The sequence below is a fragment of the Sus scrofa genome, chromosome 6, assembly GCF_054392235.1.
Source record: "Sus scrofa isolate SSC_HxYL_T2T_F1_AM1 chromosome 6, Sscrofa_HxYL_maternal_Yorkshire_Landrace_v2.0, whole genome shotgun sequence".
Taxonomy (NCBI): Eukaryota; Metazoa; Chordata; class Mammalia; order Artiodactyla; family Suidae; genus Sus; species Sus scrofa.
In genome coordinates this window covers 13,705,582-13,726,143 of record NC_139388.1, presented here as the reverse complement: position 1 = coordinate 13,726,143, position 20,562 = coordinate 13,705,582, and the positions used below count along the sequence as shown (strand labels likewise).

Below are 20,562 nucleotides of genomic sequence, written 5' to 3'. Positions count from 1 at the left end.
TTAAATTCCACTTGCTGTTTGGCTAGAAAACATTTTCAGCCTTTCCAGTCTAATCCCAGAACCCCATTATTTATGGCAAAAGGGATCCCTGAACTCAACAGAAAAAGAAGCTGAGCAAGTGGCCAGAACTGTGCTGAGCACAAACCCAGGAGCCCACATTTGCCCAGTGCTGCCACCACCCTCAGAAAAGCTGCCAAAGACTAATAGAAAGAAAAGGGTGGAGTTCCCTTCATGACTCAGCATTTAACAAGCCCAACTAGCATCCGTGAGGAGGCGATTTGATTCCTGGCCTTGCTCAGTGGGTTAAGGATCTGATGTTGCCATGAGCAGACGTGGCTTGGATCTCATGTTGCTGTGGCTGTGGCCGGCAGCTGTAGCTCCAATTTGCCCCTAGCCTGGGAACTTCCATAGGCTGCAGGTGCAGCCCTAAAAAGCAAAAATAAATAAATAAATAAATATGTATTTATAAATAAATATATATATATAAAAGAAAAAGAAAAGGGTGAGTTCTCTCCTCTTCCCATATTATAGTCTTCTGGATTCGACTCATAGGAAGCCAGCAGGCAGAGTCTGGGAGATGCAGTTGCAGCATTTAGACCTCTGGATCCGAGAGTAAACAAATGACCAGTGTAGGGAAGTTCTTAACAGGCAAACACAGACCGTCTCCGTAGCAACAGTAAAAGAGAATGTCCAACAACAGCCTCAACTACCTCATCAATTTAAACAAGATTTTCACTTCAGGTCCAGGGCCCATCCTGGATCTGACTATACGAAATGAATGAAGACCTACCGGGCTGCAACTGCAACCCTCCTCCAAAGGGCAGACACGATCCTGCCTCTAGCGGTCAAAAAGACAAAAGACCTCAAGAGCTGGTACACATGGTAAATGTTTTATTCATATTAACATTAAAGAGTAAAACACAAACATAAAATATAGAACTTAAACAAAGACACACTGGTTTTCAAAGCAGGTTCAGGATATATACAGTAAGAACATATTTTGAGGTTGCTTTAACTCCAAACCCCCAAATAGGGAACGAGCTCAGAGACAGGGAGAGGGAACGGGGTGGGGCAGAGCCTGGTCTCAGCTGTAACCTCTGCTGCCAGGCAGAGGGGAGCAGGGCCAGGGGTGAAGTTTTTTCCTTTGGAGAAATCAGTCCGTCACAAGAATTTGTTTCTAAAACATCTAAATTTACTAGAGGAATGCAAAGATTGGTAGGACATGAGATTCTTTCAACTCCTCTAGTAATACCAGTCCCTTGGTTCCTATGCTGGGGAGGAATGAACTGGCCTCCGCTGAGTGTAACTGCAACATTAGTCAAATCCCAGCCCTGCCCTGGTTTCTGCTCCTGCCCAAGACAAAGGCGGCCAGAACCAGAGCACTCGCATCCTCTCTGATCAGTGGCAGAAACCACAAGAGTTCTGCTTTTTAATTCAAATCTTTTCCTGCCACCGGAAGCTCTATGCCCTGGCATTCTCAATCATCAACATATCAAAGGGAATACCTCCTCTGAGAAAGCGGACTCTTTCCTAAGCCTTGGAAACCGGCTTTTTGAAAGAGGTCCTTAAATAGAAGGAGGCCACTCTTAAAAAAGCACAACTAAAAGGTGGAACTCTGGGAAATCTACTGCAATAGCCAGGAGAAATGCTGGAAACAGCTCAGGAACCGACAGGTCAGAACTGTTTTAAAATAAAAACCACATTTCTACAACAGTTATTTAAGAAAATCACACTATTCGCCATCCTGCTCCCAAGAACAAGGAGCACGCCTTGAGACATGTTCTGTTGGGGACAGCAGTTTAACACAGTAGCCTTTGGCAAAGCAAACAGATATAAACTAAACCCTCTATTAGAGAGAAAGCTGGACAATCCAGGACTAGAATGAATGATGGTTGAGCATCTCCCTGTAAATCCACCACTAATATCGTCCTGAGAATAACTATGATACCAGGAACCCTTTTAAAAAAAGTTAGGAAGGCAGGCAAATCAGAGGAACTCGGAATCCAACATCAGTTTCACCTGGGGGAAGGCTTTAACGGGGGAGTCCCAGACATGCTCAAGAATGGCCCCTCATTCCAGGGGGCTGGCTTTATTCAGAAACGCTAACGGAAGAGACAAACACGCCCTTCTCCTGCTGTCAACAGCAGTTTGAGCAGCTTCTCTTTCGTCAGCCTCTCTTGGTTATGGCTCCTTGCTCCTGACATCTCATCCTAGGAGAGCCTCGAGAGCTCTGACATATGGCTTATCTCTTCTTAGCGAGAGGGGAAAAGAGTGGCCTTCAAAGCACTGGCTTATATAAAACCAATCCTGAGATCCTAAGCTGGTTAGAAAAAAAGCGAGGCTTCTCTAGTGCTCAAACAAGGGGTCTCTTTCCTTGATTGCCACAGTGTGATGAACTGGGTAGACTCGGCATTAGGAATGGGTCCGCCAGCCACCTTCATCACTGAGTGTGCCCATATCCCAGCATGGCACACCTGGAACATAACTGTTCCTGCCACGAAGCAGACTGGATGCGCTCTACCACACACCTGGGATGGGACCAAGTTACACTAAAAGGTTTTCAGCCGCTAAGGTCGGAAATAGATCAAATCTGTCCCAAGGTACTTCAGCGCCCTCTTGTGTTCACATGAAGACTCTTCTGTGTCCACGCTGCATCAAGATGGTTGGTTAGTCCCTCCAGGGACTAAACATTCCCAAGTCTTAGAGCTCAAGTGATAAGACCACTCTAGAGGGCTGTCACATCCTCTGGAAATGCTTGGTGCACACTCATATCCTAAATGCCTGCTGGAAGGATACCCTCTGAGGTCCAGCAGAAAGTCTGAATAAAAAATATAGATTCTCAACAAAGTTTAATGAAGGCTTTTAACCCAAGAAATGGATAATGTTGATGGAGTACCAGTCACTCTTCTGATGGACACTGGAAATACACAATCTGTAGTGTCTTGGTGACCTGGAGTCTTAGAATCATACTAACCCTAAGTAGCCATGATTGCAAAAGTTCTAGGCCACAATCAGCACAGAACTTGATCAGGGCTTCGAGGTGCCAGGAAACAACATTTAACATTAACCAGCAACATGCCCAACAGGTTTCAAGGCCATGGTCACTCCCACTTATAGATGTGGACCATCTTCTCTGTCAAGGTAGCCAGGTAGCTGTTATGGTTCACCTCAAACGGGCAGATGTCCATGACCGGCTGATGGGCCTGCAGATCCTGCAGCAGCGAGCCACTGCCAGCATCCCACAGCTAGACAAGACAAGCAGAGACAAAGGTCAGGAAGTCATTCGCTTCAGCTTGGGAACTTGCCTTCTCTATCGTCACGTCACTTTGAACGTGCTACAGAGACAGCACCGCCTGGGCAGCAAAACAGACTGTCCTTAACCTTCACGTGGTTGCACGAACCCAGCACACCTAACACAGGCCTCACCCAATGTAATCGGCAATTAATCTCCTGAGAGTGCATCTGAAGACCAAGCTTACTACTTCAAACTATGTGCCAAAAACTTCTAGGTAGAGAAGACAAAAGAAGTCCCTGTCTCTGCCCTTACGGAATCTATATTCTTTTTTTTTTTTTTTTTTTTTTGTCTTTTTGCCATTTCTTGGGCCGCTCCCGCGGCACATGGAGATTCCCAGGCTAGGGGTTGAATCGGAGCTGTAGCCACCAGCCTACGCCACAGCCACAGCAATGTGGGATCCGAGCCGTGTCTGTGACCTACACTACAGCTCACGGCAACGCCGGATCGTTAACCCACTGAGCAAGGGTAGGGATCGAACCTGCAACCTCATGGTTCCTAGTCGGATTCATTAACCACTGCGCCACGACGGGAACTCCCGGAATCTATATTCTAAAACTGGTGTTTTCAGAGTTCCCGTCGTGGCGCAGTGGTTAACGAATCTGACTAGGAACCATGAGGACGAGGGTTCGATTCCTGGCTTTGCTCAGTGGGTTAAGGATCCGGTGTTACCGTGAGCTGTGGCGTAGGTCGCAGATTCGACTCGGATCCCGTGTTGCTATGGCTGTGGTGTAAGCCAGCAGCTACAGCTCCAATTTGATCCCTAGCCTGGGAACCTATGGGTGCAGCCCTAAAAAGCCAAGAGCAAAAGCCAAAAAACAAAAAATTACACAAAAACTTAAAAATTAACCACATTAAGTGCTCACATGACCAGTGTGATTAAGTGGACAAATGCTGCTCTGTGGGTTCAAGGACACCACATAGAAGGCACCATGCGCGTCTTTTTACCTTATTATCAAGAAGCAAATTATTTCTGGTTAACCCACTCACAGAGGTGCAAAGGTTGATCAACGTGGTGACAGGCTGACTCCTATACTGTAAAACTCCCCATCAACATTTCATCTGTTACTGTCACCCTGATGACACTGACAGCTGATCAATTATTTTAGGTTTCAGTAGTCCCCCCTCTTTTTTTTTTTTTTTTTAGTGCCAAGTCCATGGCATATGGAAGTTCCTAGGCTAGGGGGTCTAATTGGAGTTACAGCTGCCAGCCTATGCGACAGCCACAGAAACTCGGACTCTAAGCTGCATCTGCGACCTACACCACAGCTCTAAGCTGCATCTGCGACCTACACCACAGCTCATGTCAACGCCGGATCCTGAACCCACTGAGCGAGGCCAGGGATTGAACCCACATCCTCATGGATACCAGTCGGATTGTTTAACTGCTGAGGCACGAAGAGAACTCCCCCACCTATTTTTTTTAAAGGTTCGCACTATGGCCCCTTAGAGACTGTATGAAAAGAATGAGGTCAATCTACAGATGCTGGTATAGAAAGGTATCCAAAATAGGAACTTACATGGAAAAAGAGCAAACTATAGAGTAGTTTGTAAAGTGTGACTTACGTAGCAAACTAAGCAAGCACACATACACATGTATGAAGGTCAGTGCACTTGTGGAGCAGCACTTTGGCCTTCTGCTTCACACATGCTTCAGTATAAAAATCTGACAGGCTACTCACCAGTGCAGAATTTGATGCTTCATCCCCAGTACACACTAGGATGCTGCCATCATTTTCTGGGTTTTGGAAAATGGCACTTTTGGTCAATAGTTTGCAAGTGGGTCCCCCAAGGAATGTTTGTACAGGATGGCAGGAGCAGACTCGCTCTCCAGCATCATTCAGCGCATAGGACATCTCCATCAGCACACTCCTTAAGGTGTTGTGATTTTTATCTATGAGGCAGAGAAATCAGTACTGATCCATGCGGATGCTCCAAAGATATTAACTAAGTACCTAAACTGCAGGTGTTTACAATTCAGTTGAATGGAAAAGCTACCATTTCTTAACCCATCACAAAGAGCTACAAAGCCAACATAGCAAGAACAAAATAATAAAGCACAAATGAAATGCAGAACCCTAGGCTAGATGAAGGAAATTATCTACAATGGTTTTTTGTTTGGTTGGCTGGTTTTTTTTTTTTTTTTTAAATTTAATTTTTCTTTCGTTTTGTCTGTTTTTCATGGCTGTGCCACAGCTTACGGAAGTTCTCAGGCTAGGGGTGGAATCAGAGCTTCAGCTCAGGCCTACGCCACAGCCACAGCCACAGCCACGCTGGATCCAAGCCTCATCTGTGACCTTCCCCACAGCTCACGGCAAAGGCAGATCCTTAACCCACTGAGTGAGACCATGGATTGAACCCGCATCCTCATGGATACTAGTTGGGTTTGTAACCTCCTGAGTGACAGCAGGAACTCCGGGAACTGTCCATTTTTATAAAGTCAAAACATATTATCACAGAAGGGGAAACACATACCTGTGGTTCTACTGGGAGACAAACAAAAGCTAGAGGACAAAATGGGGCCCCCACGCTTTCTACACGAGTCACAGAAAACTTCTTGGAAATAGAGGACCTAGGAGATGACGATGAAGCAAAAGGGAAAGAGGAGTCTGCTGAGGCAGCTTCTCAGCTCAAACAAAGCTTGAAAGATTAGGTCCACACACAACAAGGCCGAGTACGGGCACTTTAATGACTACCTCTAACAAGACATCTGCCTGACCATCAGCACAGGTGATGAGGAATTTAGATTCATACACTTCAGCTAAAAAAAACCCTATGAATTTAAGCGTGGTTGGTCACCGAGGACTGTAGTCCAGGTTCTGGAGGCAGTGAGACGTGCAGCTGGTTAGTGCCACCGTCACTGTCCATCGAGTCTCCACTTACCTTCGTTGGCTCCAAATAAGGAGGAACAGCTAAGAGCCTAGAGTCTGGGTCCTATACATCGCTGCACTTACCTGGGTCTTGCCTTTAAGTGGAGTGAGGGGCGAGCAGAAGACCTGAATGTGATCTAAGTGGCCTCGAGAGCAGTCTCTTCATTCCACTACTGTTCTGCCTTTTTTTTTCCCCCCACTAATGGACAACACTGGATCCTTAACCTTCTGTGAAACATGGGAACTTCCTGCACTACTGTCTTAGTCATAGGGGCTCCTGAAGTGGCTAATTCACTTCCAAGAAGCATCTGGCCACATATATTCCAGTTCCCACAAGTCAGTCAGAGAAGCAGGCTTATGAAAGAACTTGGGGCCACCATCCTCATAACAGCAGCAAGAGCTGTAAGTCTGTGAGAGGTTCCCAGTACCACCAGAAGGCTAGGGCAAACTCTCCCTTTCTCCCCTCCAGCAACTTCCTCCCAAAACAAGCCACAGGTCCCATGAGGACATCCCAACAACACTTACCAGGCCTGTAGGTCACAAGACAGTGTCGGGTATTGCTCTCTGTCTGAAAGTCTACGCAGCCCCCAGGCTCTATGGGTAGCACATGCGGCCAATGAGTAAAGCCCACTTTCAGCTCCCAGAAGGAAGCATTCTCCAAGGTTCCAGCCAACACCCCACCATATGGAAATGCAGCCGAGGCAGCTCTGGGTATGTATGACAGGGATACCAGCGGGCACCTGAAGGAAAGAAAGGAAATAAGGCTTCACCTGACAATACTTGGACTGCTCCAGAACCCACTATCAGGAGCCCTTAAGCACATTCCTACCGGTACAGAAGAGGTTAAAAACCTTCTGTGGGTCACTACCCTCTGATATCCGATAAAAACTACCAACCAACCCACTCTGTAGAAACACATGGGCATACACATAATATATATCTAATTTTGGAGAGAACATCACATGCTCTAAAAAATGGACTAGGAAATTTAATAGGACAGGATCACAAACACACGGAAGCCCGAGTGGTGTGAAGCTTCTGGAAATGGGGTTAGCCACATACATAAGAAAATCAGTTCATTGCAGCACTATTCACAATAGCCAAGACATGGAAACAACCTAAATGTCCATTGACAGATGATTATATTAGGAAGAAGTGGTATATATACACAATGGAATACTACTCAGCCATAAAAAGAATAAAACAGTGCCATTTGCAGTAACACGGGTGGAACCAGAGACTCTCATACTGAGTGAAGCAAGTCAGAAAGAGAAAGACAAATACCATATGATATCACTTATAGCTGGAATCTAATACACGGCACAAATGAACCTTTTCACAGAAAAGAAAATCATGGACTTGGAGAATAGACTTGTGGTTGCCAAAGGGGAGGGGAGGAAGTGGGATAGATTGGGAACTTGGGGTTAATAGATGCAGACTATTGCCTTTGGAATGAATAGGCAATGGGATCCTGCTGTGTAGCAGAGGGAACCATGTCTAATCACTTATGATGGAGCATGATAATGTGAGAAAAAAGAATCTACACATGTATGTGTAACTGGGTCACCATGCTGTACCGTAGAAAATTGACAGAATACTGTAAACCAGCTATAATGAAGAAAAATAAAAATCACTATATATAAAAAAGAAAATCAGGAAGAAAATGCAGCTTATACATCTAGTAAAATAAAGCTTTCAAACTATGGCTGACAGACCTCTTCAATTAAAAGCTTTAATTCAGAAACAGGATTGTTTCTTTAGAGATTTTCTAAATATCTTTCTGCAATCACATGACCTGGACTGCAGGCCAGTAACTCTCTCGGAAATATCAGCCTGCAGACTATGTTCCTACGAGAATCTGTTTCTGCTGAAGCTCCCAAAGTGATCACTCTACCTGCTGCATTTCATTTCCCTGCCACAATGAAGCTCACCTAAGTAAACTAAAACAAAAAAGAACAACACATAAAAATATTCTTTCCTTGCTACTTGCTATGTTTTACTGTCTACTCTAAGTGGATCCCTCTACATCAATGGCAGTTACCGTGTTTGTCTGGAGGTTACATCTGTATAAATTTATATCAATCACCTTTAGGCCCAGGAACCACAACACAGAAGCATGATTCCCCTCACTCAAATGAAGAGAAAACGCCACAGTGTTGAGCCTGGGGTTCAGTGAATAATGATGACTGCACTGACAGCTTTATGTTCAGATTCCTCTGCCCATCTTTTAATACATTCTGAAGAGCCAAAGTGGTACTAGTGGCTGCCCACCTTCAGAACTTGAGCTGACTTCACAAACCTCCCACCTCTGTAACTTAATTATAAGTGATAAGTCACAGGAAGACAGTATCCTTCGACCACGTTGGTTCGGTTGTGGATTAGGGAAGTTTCACATCGCTTGTCATTGGGTTACTTTGGACTGATCTCTTCCTGTGTGTCAGACACGTGGCTATGGAAGCCAGTCTACGCTCACCGTACTTTACACATGGAGCTCACAACAGGCCAAGAAATGGGACCAAAGTCACACAGCTCATAAGTGGTAGAGCTGGGCTCTGAACACGGATCTGACTTAATCTTGCCATGGTGGGTTATACTCGGCACCAGAACTTTCTACCACATGAATGATCACGAACACAAACTCTAAGGATCTTACTGATTCTGAAGAGACTAGATCATGCACTCGGAGAACTGCCCTCTGAGGAATTCTGATCAACTGTGAGACACTCTCAAAAGAAAGGATACAGTCAACAGTCCAGGAGAAAGTTGTTGCCTACAGGAAAAGAGTAAGGAGCTCCCTACCTAGCTTTCGGAAGCACTAACTCCTGGATATGAGAGCTTGTATTTCGAAGGTCATACGCTAGAATCGAACCGTTGACCAGTCCAGCATAGATGTAATTGTTTTCATCAAGACACCAGCAGCAGCTCCAGACGGGACGTCCAGCATTGTAAGTCTGCACCACAGTATTTGTCTCCAGGCTGTGAAGTCAGAGAAGCCTTTTACAACTTTGAAGTGTGCATTAAAAAACATCTCATATAGAACAAAGATGTAAAAGGTATCATTTTAATGATAATCCTTTAAGAACACATCCACACACCAAAACTCTATCCCCTAAGGGATTGCCCAAATAACTCCTTTTAAATCCAAAACATTATTTTGGGGGCCACAGATTTTCCTCGTGAGCTGTAAGGAAGTACAAGTGTAAGTTAAAGGGACTGATAAACAGTACATTCCTTACCCTACCCACATAACTATCTCCATAAATACCTATTACACAGGTAGTCATTATTTAATATCGATAAATATATTATAAAATATATATAAGAAAAATAAAAATAAATTATAAACCAACCATCCAGAGGTAGTCATAAATAACACTTCAATATTTACCGTTCTCCCCCCACCCCCGATTTTTCAATACTACTAAAATCAATCACAGCATGTAGGAGTTCCTGTTGTGGCTCAGTGGTAACAAGCCTGACTAGTATCCATGAGGACGTGGGTTTGATCCTTGGCCTGGCTCAGAGGATTAAGGATCTGGCGTTGCCATGAGCTGTGGTGTAGGGTGCAGACTCAGCTCAGATCCAGCACTGTTGTGACTGTGGTGTAGACCGGCAGCTGCAGCTCCAATTCAACCCCTAGGCTGGAAACTTCCATGTCATGGGTGTGGCCCTAAAAAGCAAAGCAAAACAAAACAAACAGCACATAGATAAATATAAAACATAATGGTGGAGTTTCCATTGTGGCTCAGTGGGTTAAGGACCTGACATTGACTCTGTGAGGATGCAGGTTCAATCTCTGGCCTCGCTCAGTGGGTTAAGGATTTGTTGTTGCCGCAAGCTGCAATGTAGGCTGCAGATGTAGCTCAGATCTGGTGTTGCCTTGGCTGCAGCACAGGCTGCAGGTGCAGCTCTGATTTGACCTCTAGCCTGGGCTTGCCAGTCACATATAATTTTAAAGAAACAGAACACCCACATCCTATTTTGTAACCAGCTATATTCACCTTTTTTTTCTTTTTTTCTTTTTGGAGCCACACCTGCAGCACATGGAAGTTCCCAGGTTAGGGGTCAAATTGGAGCTGCAGCTGCCAGCCTACGCCATGGCCACATCAATGCAGGATCCAAGCTGCAATCTGCAACCTACACCATAGCTCACAGCAATGCCGGATCCTTGATCCATTGAGTGAGGCCAGAGATCGAATCTGCATCCTCATGGCTACTAGTCAGACTCGTTTCAATTGTGCCACAAGAAGAACTCTCTGTATCCACTTTTTAAAGCAACACATTTTTCTTTTCTTTTTGTCTGTGCCTGTGTTGTGCAGAAATTCCTGGGTCAGGTATTGAACCCATGACACAGCAGTGACGCTGTGGGATCCTTAACCCATGGAGCCACAAAGGAACTCCAAAAGCAATACATTTTAAATTCAGTGAAACTGGATCTGAGAAGACAATGCCTTGGACCCCTGCCACCCCACCTCCCAATAGCCAAGGTCATAACATGGATACTCATTTCCATGCTACTCAACAGAAGGCAATCCAAGGCCCACCTTCCCCACAAGGCACTCACCTGGTCAGTTTAATAGTGCTGTCTAGGGAAGCAGAGAGAAGTAAACCTTTGGAACGACTGCTGAAAGCCAGTCCGCGTATCTGTTTGCCATGCATAGGAATATACTGACTACTTGTCATGTTGGCAGTACTCAACATCTTAACACCAAAGCCTGCAGAGGTAACACAGAACGAAACAGATCACTGCAAAGTCAGTTTAGTGCAATGCAAACTACCATTTCAAGTAGCTCCTCTGTTCACCTTTCTTGGTATATAAGTCTTTGGGGAAAAAACATTTGAACAAAAAAAAAGCCAAAATTCTTCAGGGTTATAATTTACTTTAAAAACGACATCCCCCCCCCAAAAAAAACCCCTATATTCCATCCCACGTGTTTCTTAAAAGGTGAATGATAAACCACTGTATATACGATGGAACACTACCCAGCAATAAAAGGAAATGAACTACCAATATATAACATATGGATAATCTTAAAAAACTTATGTTGAAGGAAGCCAGACAAAAAGAGAGCAACACTGGGAGTTCCCGTCATGGCTCAGCAGTGAACTAACCTGACTAGTAACCATGAGCACTCAGGTTTGATATCTGGCCTCATTCAGTGGGTTAAGGATCTGGCGTTGCCATGAGTTGTGGTGTAGGTTGCAGACACGGCTCAGATCCCATATTGCTGTAGCTGTGGGGCAGGCCAGCAGTTACAGCTCTGATTTGACCCCTAGCCTAGGAACCTCCATATGCTGCAGATGCGGCATTAAAAAGACCAAAAAAAAAAGGGTAACACTGTATGATTCCATTTATGTGACATTTCAGACAGTGTAAACTAATCCATCACGACAGAAAGCGGCTGCCTGGGGATGGGAGGAGGGAGGGACAGGCAGATGATGGATTGATTATAAAAAGGCCTGAGAAAACTTCCTAGGTGATAGTACTGTTTATTATCTTGATTGCAGCGATGGTTTCAGGAGTGTATACATATATCAACACTCACCATATGGCATACCACCTTCAGTATGTGCTGTTTACTGTACATCAATTATACTTTAACATAAAGTTGTTAAAAGAGAGACTATTCCACCTGAAGCACAGACACTCAAGATGGAGAAGAGACAATGAAGAGCAAAGAATGAAGATCAGTAGCTTCTGCGTCAGGGGGTCAAGATATGCTGCTCTATATTGGTCCAAAACTGAATGAAAACAGATGATATCAAGTATCCTAATCAATGTATTTATTCCAAGAGCGGAAAAGAAAACCATAAACTCGTCCTTTAAAATTTAGTTATTGGAGTTCCCGTCGTGGCGCAGTGGTTAACGAATCCGACTAGGAACCATGAGGTTGCGGGTTCGGTCCCTGCCCTTGCTCAGTGGGTTAACGATCCGGTGTTGCCATGAGCTGTGGTGTGGGTCGCAGACGTGGCTCGGATCCCCCGTTGCTGTGGCTGTGGTGTAGGCCGGCGGCTACAGCTCTGATTGGACCCCAGCCTGGGAACCTCCACATGCCTCAGGAGCGGCCCAAGAAATGGCAAAGACAAAAAATAAATGAATAAATAAAATTTAGTTATTACTTTGTTCTCTTACCAGGCTATAATAAATTATTTTTACTAAGTATCTATTTTTTTTTTTTTTAGGGCCATACCTGATGCATATGGAGGTTCCTAGGCTAGGGGTCAAATCAGAGCTACAGCTGCCAGCCTACAACCACAGCAACGCCAGATCTGAGCAAGCCTCGTCTGCAACTTACATCATAGCTCACAGCAATACTGGATCCTAACCCAATGAGTGAGGCCCAGAATCAAACCTGCGTCCTCATGGATACTAGTCAGTTTGTTTCCGATGAGCCACCACAGGAACTCCCCAAGCATGTATTTTATCTGAGATGTACACTAATAGAATTTGTCAAATCTTAGCTTCAAGATAGCCTTGAATCACACTTCTGCTTCACTAGGGAACAAAGTGAGAGAAAGTGTATTATGTTTTCCCTTGAAACAGAATTAGGAGAGCCAGAAAAACAACCTCAGAAACTATAGGCTTTAAATCAACAAGGGAACATGCCTACTTAATCATTAAAGGAAATAAGGATAAATTAGTACCATCAGTATATCGGGAAGACCTAGCTGTGCAGGGTGGAATAGACACATTAAGAAAGGAATAGATCGGGAGTTCCCGCTGTGACCCAGAGGAAACAAATCTGACTAGCATCCATGAGGATGCAGGTTTGATCCCTGGCCTCACCCAGCGGGTTAAGGATCCAGTGTTGCTGTGAGCTGTGTGTGGTGTAGGTCACAGACACGGCTCGGATCTGGAGGCTGTGGCATAGGCCAGTGGCTACAGCTCCGATTTGACCTTAGCCTGGGAACCTCCATATGCTGTGTGTGTGGCCCTAAAAAGACAAAATAAATAAATAAATAAATACAAAAATTTGAATGGAGAGTTCCCTGGTGGCCTGGCAGTTAAGGATCTGGTGTTGTCACTGCTATGGCCTGGAAACTTTTGCATGTTATGGGTATAGCAAAAAAAAAAAAAAAAAAAAGGAACGGGATATAGGAATTATTATAAACAATCCTTTACTTGCCCCTCAATTGGAGCCTCCTGACAGAGTCTCAACTCATAGCTAATATTAGTGACTAGAAAAATAAATGGTAATCTAGGGATTCTACTACTAACCCTGTATATACCTAAGTGTGGGGGACACAGTTTTGAAGCATATGAATGGAAGCTCTAAGTGGGGAGACAGGAAATCAGGCTGATGCAAAGGGACCTGCAGCTGGCAGAAAGCATATGCTGAAGACAGTAGGAAAAAACATCTATAACATTGGTCATGTGAGATTTGGTTTTTAACATGAAGACAACTTAAAGTTAAGCTTAAAAAGCACATAAAAAAGAGAAAACCAGTAAAATTTTAATAAAATAACATTTCCAAATTATTGTGAGTTGATCAATTTGAACATTAGTGAAAATAACTTGAATTAGCCCTTGGGGGTAGTGTTTTTTTCAAGTATTTCTAGTCTAAGATCAATCTGTACTTTGGTGGGACACACAGGCCATGATGCCTTATCCCTGAACAACCCACACACTTCTTTTCTTTTAGGACCGCACCCACAGCACAAGCAAGTTCCCAGCTAGGTGTCCAATTGGAGTTATATCTGCTAGCAATAGCCACCTCCACAGCAACACCAGATCGGAGCCGCATCTGTGACCTAGGCTGCACCTTGCAGCAATGCAGGATCCTTAACCCACTGGCAAGGCTAGGGATCAAGCCTGTATCCTCAGGGACACTAGTCAAGTTCTTAACCTGATGAGCCACAATGTGAACTCCAACCCACTCTCCTAAGTACCTGTCTTCTCTCACCTCACCATGATACAGTATCTGCCTTTTTGGTGACAAATTTACAGAAGGAGGTCAACAGACAGTTAAGGGCATCTTTGCAGTACCTTTAAGGGTCGGTCTATATTGAAAAGAAAGGAGAAAAATAAGTAGGGCCCAATAATGAACATGAAAACTGAGGTTCTGGACTATTTACCTGGAATGAAAGAGGCCTGAGGAGAAGGCTGTGATACCACCAGGCAGCTCAGAGAGTCACAGTATTTCATGATTCGGCAGTTGCCTGTAGGAGACACTGTGAAGGTCTTTTGGAAATGGTACTTGCGTTTGCTCTGGCTGGAGGGAAGGCACCTGGATTGCTGTGAAATATGATCCTGATGCTGCACAGTAAGTTCCTCCAAATCCTAAAATGAAAAAGATTTTGAAAAAACATGAAGATTTTTCACTTGGTATTCCCCTAAGAGAACTGCTGAAGTTTTCACAATATATCATCAATAAAGTGATAGAAACCGGGAGAGGAGAGAATCATAAAGGGCTGAAAGTTCTTTTCTTTCTTTTTTTTTTTTAAGGGCTGCACTGGCAGCATATGGAAGTTCCCAGGTTAGGGGGTTGAATCGAAGCTGCAATTTCCAGCCTACACCACAGCCACAGCAACGCCACATCTGAGCCGCATCTGCGACCTACACCGCAGCTCATGGCAACACCGGATCCCAGACCTACGGAGCGAGGTCAGGGATTGAACCCACATCCTCATGGATACTAGCTGGGTTCATTACCACTGAGGTACAATGGCAAATCCAGGTTGAAAGTTCTTAATGGTCATTTTGTCTAAAATTCTCATTTCAATGGTACATTCAAGGAAAGCAAAATGACTTAAGTTTTGAATCATCAGGCGGTTGCTCAATTTTTAAGAAATTCAGACTGTAGCAGAATTCATCATAAAGCATGTTATGTAAGCCCCAAACAGAAATAAAGAGTTGGTGAAGTTCCCGTTCTGACTCAGTGGTACAAACCCGACCAGTATCCATGAGGATGCAGGTTCGATTCCTGGTCTTATTCAATGAGTTAAGGATGCAGCACTGCCATGAGCTGTGGTGTAGGCTGCAGATGCAGCACGGATCGTGTAGGCCAGCAGCTGCAAGCTCCGGTTAGACCCCTAGCTTGGGAACTTCCATATGCTGTGGGTGCAGCCCTAAAAAAAAAAGAAGAAAAAAGAGTTGGTCATGTTTATTTTCTCAAAAACTTGGTAAATCCTATCTGTATCTGAGATGAACCTAAGTAATATTTAGATCCTTTTTAATTCCTATTCCAAAAGTTCTTTGGATTAGAAAAGGAAAGCTTACCTGGACACGTCTCTGAAGCTTAGTGCATTCATCTGTGAGGACTTGAAGTTGGAGCCGGCATTTGGCCGATTCTAACTCAGCTTTCTCCCTTAGCATCTGCTCCTTCTGTAATGAACTAGAGGGGGAGAGCCAGCAAGAGGTGAAGATTAGAAAGGCTACAGAAGACGTCTCCTCAAGATGGCACAGTAGATTCATGCTATGATACATTCGCTTTGCCGTAAATATGTCATGATAGTGAATAAAATATAACAAGAGAAAAATCTCTCAAGTCCAGAAACACCACAGAAAGTAGCATGCAGGGCTGAACTCATGAGCCTACTGGGGTGGGTCCCATGTTGAAGCAGGCAGTGATGGCCAGGAATTTGGCTCTTACTAGAGAATGGGGACCTAAAAGGCAAAAACAAGGGCTCAGAGCCAAGCTCACGGCTTGTGTTAGAGCCAAATTAGGAAAGATTAAAATGACCTCTCAAAAGGCTATCTATTGGATAAAAGAAAATAAGTTATCAGTCATGCATCAGATATTCAGATTAAATACTAGAGGAGTTCCCTCACGGCTTAACAGTTAAGGATCTGCCATTGTCATCGCTGTGGCATAGGTCTGATCCCTGGCCAGGGAATTTCCTCATGCTGCAGGTACAACCAACCCTCCTCTCCCCCAAAAAACCCCACCCCAAAACTCCAAAACACTACAAAAAGAGGCTGAAGTTAAAAAGATAGAAAATACCAGGCTAATACTAAACAAAAAGACCAACCAGAATTTAAAAGGATGAACGGGCATAAAGAGAAACAATGCGTAATGAAAGGACATATTCACTAGGAATAAAAATGATAAATTCACATGTTTCAAAATATGAAATGTGGAGCTCCTGCTGTGGTGCAGCAGGATCGGTGTTGTTTCTGCAGCGGCTCAGGCTGCTGCAAGGGTATGGGTGTTATGCTTGGCCAGGCACAGTGGGTTAGGGATTTGGCATTGCCACAGCTGTGGTGCAGGCCAAAACAAAAAAGAAATGAAAATAAATAAATAAAAATAAAAAAATAAAATAAAAAAGAGGAGTTCCTGTCGTGGTGCAGCAGTTAACAAATTGGACTAGGAACCATGAGGTTGTGGGTTCGATCCCCGGCCTTGCTCAGTGGGTTAACGATCTGGCGTTGCCGTGAGCTGTGGTGTAGGTTGCAGCTGTGGCTCTGGTGTAGGCTGGCAGCTACAGCTCCGATTTGACCCCTAGCCTGGGAACCTCCATATGCTGCGGGAGCGGCCCAAGAAATGGCAAAAAGACAAAAAAAAAAACAAAACACAAAAAACCTTGTGTTGAACAAAACTCTAAACAAGTTAAAGAAAGCCACAGGGAGTTCCCATGTGGTGCAATGGAAATGAATCGACTGGTATTCATGAGGATGTGCGTTTGATCCCTGGCCTCGATCAGTGGGTCAGGGATCCGGTGTTGCTGTGAGCTGTGGTACAGGTCAAAGACTCGGCTCAGGTCCTCTGTTGCTGTGGCTGTGGCCAGCAACTGTGGCTCCAATTCAATCCCTAGCCTGGGAACTTCCACACGCTGTGGGTACAGCCCTAAAGGAAAAAAAAGAGAGAGAGAGAGAAAAGCCACAGACTGGAGGAAGATATATGTAATGCACACGACCAACAAAGAGTATAAGGAAATCAATACTATAGATCAATAAGAAACAATATATTTTGCTCAATATAAATGAGCAAATTAAATACTACTTTACTCCATGAAACTGGCAAAAATTAAGTCTGATAATATAAAGTGGGTGAGGATATAAAAAAAATGAGAAATCACTTATACTGCTGCTGGTGGGAGTATAAATTGGACCAGCCTCTTGGAAGAGCAATTTGACAATATCTAGCAAAGTTGAAATTACTTGAACCCTACGATAAAGCAAATAAATTTCCAGACCTAAAGAAACTCACCTATCTCTCTGCAGCATGGCTTAACGAAAACTGGAAACCACCTAACTGTCCAGCAATGTGAAATACATACAGATCAATTGTAGGGAATTAGAATACTTTATAGAAATTGAAATGAATCAACTTGAGCTTCATAAACCAACTGGGATAGGTGCCCTACATAGAGGATTATGCAAAAATCAAGCTATAGAAGAAAAATTATAATCCAGTAACGTGGATACAGTGTAAAAACTTTCTAAATCACACTGTATGTGATTTACGGACATAAATCCTTTGGGGAGGAGTTCCCGTTGTGGCTCAGTGGTTAACGATCCAACTAGGAACCATGAGGTTGTGGGTTCGATCCCTGGCCTTGCTCAGTGGGTTAAGGATGCAGCATTGCCCTGAGCTGTTGTGTAGGTTGCATACCCACATTGCTGTGGTTCTGGCGTAGGCTGGCAGCTACAGCTCCTATTTGACCCCTAGCCTGGGAACCTCCATATGCCGCGGGAGCAGCCCCAGAAAAAGGCAAAAAGACCAAAAAAAAAAAAAAAAATCCTTTGGGGAAAGAAACAGAATTAAGGAGAACTTAGGGTACAAGGAAGCCTCTATTATATCTATAAAGACATATTTATTTATTTTTATGGTCACACCCATGGCATACGGAAGTTTCTGGGCCAGGGACTGGATCTGAGCAACAGCTGTGACCTATGTCACAGCTACAGCAAGCCCAGATCCTTTAACTCACTGCTCTAAGCCAGGGATCGAATCAGCACCTTCACAGCAGCCTGAGCTGCTGCAGCTGGATTTTTATCCCACTGTACCACAGAGGGAACTTTGATATACTTCTTTTTTTTTTTGTCTTTTTGCTATTTCTTGGGCCGCTCCCACGGCATATAGAGGTTCCCAGGCTAGGGGTCGAATCGGAGCTGTAGCCGCCAGCCTACACCAGAGCCACAGCAACGCGGGATCCGAGCCGAGTCTGCAACCTACACCACAGCTCACGGCAATGCCAGATCCTTAACCCACTGAGCAAGGTCAGGGATGGAACCCGCAACCTCATGGTTCCTAGTCGGATTCGTTAACCACTGTGCCACGACGGGAACTCCAACATCAGTTTTAATGAATGTATAGTGTTCCATCACATGGATATGCCAGAATTACTCAGCCAATTAATCCTCTTGGCTTGGATTATTAACTAAGTGAAAAAACTAATGAAGTACATCTTTGTATACATCCTTTTCCTTTATTTTCTGGCTACACCCACAGCATATGGAAGTTCCCAGGCCAGGGACTAATTCTGAGCCACAGCTGCAGCAATGCCAGATCCTTTAACCCACTGCATGGGGCCAGGGATCAAACCTACACCTCTTCAGCAACCCAGAGCTGCTGCAGTGGGATTCTTAACCCACAGCAGGCACTCCTTTGTGTACATCCTTAACTGTTTCCATAGAATATATGCCTGAAGCAAAACTGCTTTTAAGCATATTGCCAAGTGCTTCTCTAAAATGTCTGTGCCTGTGTACATTTTTACCAGCAATGCGTGAGAGAACCATGTCCCTGCACTCTCTCCATGGAGGTACTTTTCATCTTTAATCTTCTTAAAGTATATTGTATAAGTACTATCATTAGCAATTGTTCATGGGCTTCCAAGATCCTGAGAATTTCTGGCATTGTACTGCAAGTGCAAAGCTTCAATTATGAAACTTCTTTATAAAGTACTGTTGCAGGAGGGATTAGGGGCAAAAGAAGCAGAAAATCCTCAATTTTTAAAAAAAGTATCATGAAGCCTATTCTAGTGACAAGGAGACGGAGACTTGGAGCATGTTCTAGATGGCCGTGAATTAGCTACAAAGAGTAAGACGGGGATTCCTGATTCAGTGGTCACAGTATTTAGCAGCAGCAGGCAGTAAATGTAATCCCTAGGGAAGAACCTGGGCCAGCTACCAAAAAAATCTATGCTACCTTTCAGCTTGGGTCTGCTGCCTCGCTCAAGTATGAGGTGTTACTGTTTGTCTATAGGTTCTGCTATGACTTTTGACTTCAGGAGGGCTTAACATAAATAGCCTTGGCCTCCTCAAGTCATATTACCAAAGGCTTCCATCTTAGAGCTGACTCCAAGTTCAAGGGGATGCTTACGTGGTCCCGTAGCCTACCTGTTCCAACTGGCACACAACACCCAAGCCCTGAAAACGGAGGCTTATGAGGGGCCACGCACACAGAAGGAACAAGCAGCAGAGTCTACTACCTGTTGCTCTTCTTTCACCTCCCTCTCTTTCAAGAAAGTAGATTTTCATCCTTTATTTCTCAGCCACATTTTCCTTTGCACTGACCTCACTTTCAAGGATTATATTCTATTTTCTTCTCAAGGGTTCGAGCAAAAGTCCTGGAGCCTACCTTCATTGAGCTAGATGAAGTCACATTAGTTACTCCAGGTCATCACTTTTAATGCTATATGGAGAGCAAACTATGCTTCAGATAATCAGACATGCATCAGGAATCACAATGTGAGGCAGACTGCCTACAATCCCCAGTCACAGCGCAAGGAAAGCCTCAGAACCACACTGAGTGACTCAAACATTCCAGCTAGGCAGACTCTTGCCACCTACCTTTTCATGAGCTCCTGTTCACTAGTGTCCAAAGCTCTCAGGTTTCGGGCATAAAGGACAACAATGTCACTGTGCTTGGCTTTCTTGTTGCACTAAGGAGCACAACAGGATACAATTAGTGTGTTTTAGGAATCCTCCTGAATTAACATGTTGACTGTGCACATGGGCAGTTCTGAACGATAGTTTTACCTGGGGACATTTTCGTGTCTGTCCTTTGAGCCACTTGGAAATGCACTTATACCCGAAGAGATGCCCACATCGCAATGCTGAGAGCCGGTGATCCCCAGCATTGGTCCACTGTTCCAAACATATTGTGCACGTGTCCCCTTCTTCCTCATCCACAGAAGGTAGAAGGGGGCTAGACTTCTGGGGAGACTGCTGGATGGAAACCAGAATACATTCAAATTAGAGAGCAAAACCGGTCTTGAAAAAGTCACGAAACTCTATCAAATGAACAAAATCTCACAGTGATACAAACCCAATTGAAAATGCTGAAGAAAACCTTTAACACCTATGAATCACCATTCTTTGCAGAATGCAATCAGGTCAAATGTAATACAAGCCATGAAAATATTACCCTTTGAGCATATGAAATTCTTGATTTTTTTTCATTCAAATGATGAAAAAGAGCTACATTTACAAAGATATTGAAACAAGACAGGAGA

At 44.2% G+C, this 20,562-nt stretch overlaps 1 protein-coding gene across 7 annotated transcripts in view; it reads right to left on the bottom strand.

The window, feature by feature from the left end:
• Positions 1 to 871: 871 nt before the first annotated feature.
• RFWD3 (ring finger and WD repeat domain 3) overlaps positions 872 to 20,562 on the bottom strand; it is a 41,663-nt gene continuing 21,972 nt past the window's right edge. Inside the window, exons 5-13 of one of the 7 annotated variants that reach the window (XR_014805485.1) lie at positions 20,087 to 20,275; positions 19,898 to 19,989; positions 15,383 to 15,497; positions 13,061 to 14,443; positions 10,727 to 11,435; positions 8,962 to 9,138; positions 6,688 to 6,902; positions 4,975 to 5,186; positions 872 to 3,245 (exon numbers count right to left, since the gene is read on the bottom strand). Coding sequence is in view for 2 of the 7 variants with exons in the window: in XM_003481788.5 (XP_003481836.1) it covers positions 3,102 to 3,245; positions 4,975 to 5,186; positions 6,688 to 6,902; positions 8,962 to 9,138; positions 10,727 to 10,877; positions 14,239 to 14,443; positions 15,383 to 15,497; positions 19,898 to 19,989; positions 20,087 to 20,275 (1,500 nt within the window). In the remaining 5 variants the exon portion in view is untranslated. Of the gene's footprint in view, positions 3,246 to 4,974; positions 5,187 to 6,687; positions 6,903 to 8,961; positions 9,139 to 10,726; positions 11,449 to 13,060; positions 14,444 to 15,382; positions 15,498 to 19,897; positions 19,990 to 20,086; positions 20,276 to 20,562 lie in introns of those variants that run through there. The other 6 variants (XR_014805487.1, XR_014805486.1, XR_014805488.1 and 3 more) reach the window with 6 other exon arrangements.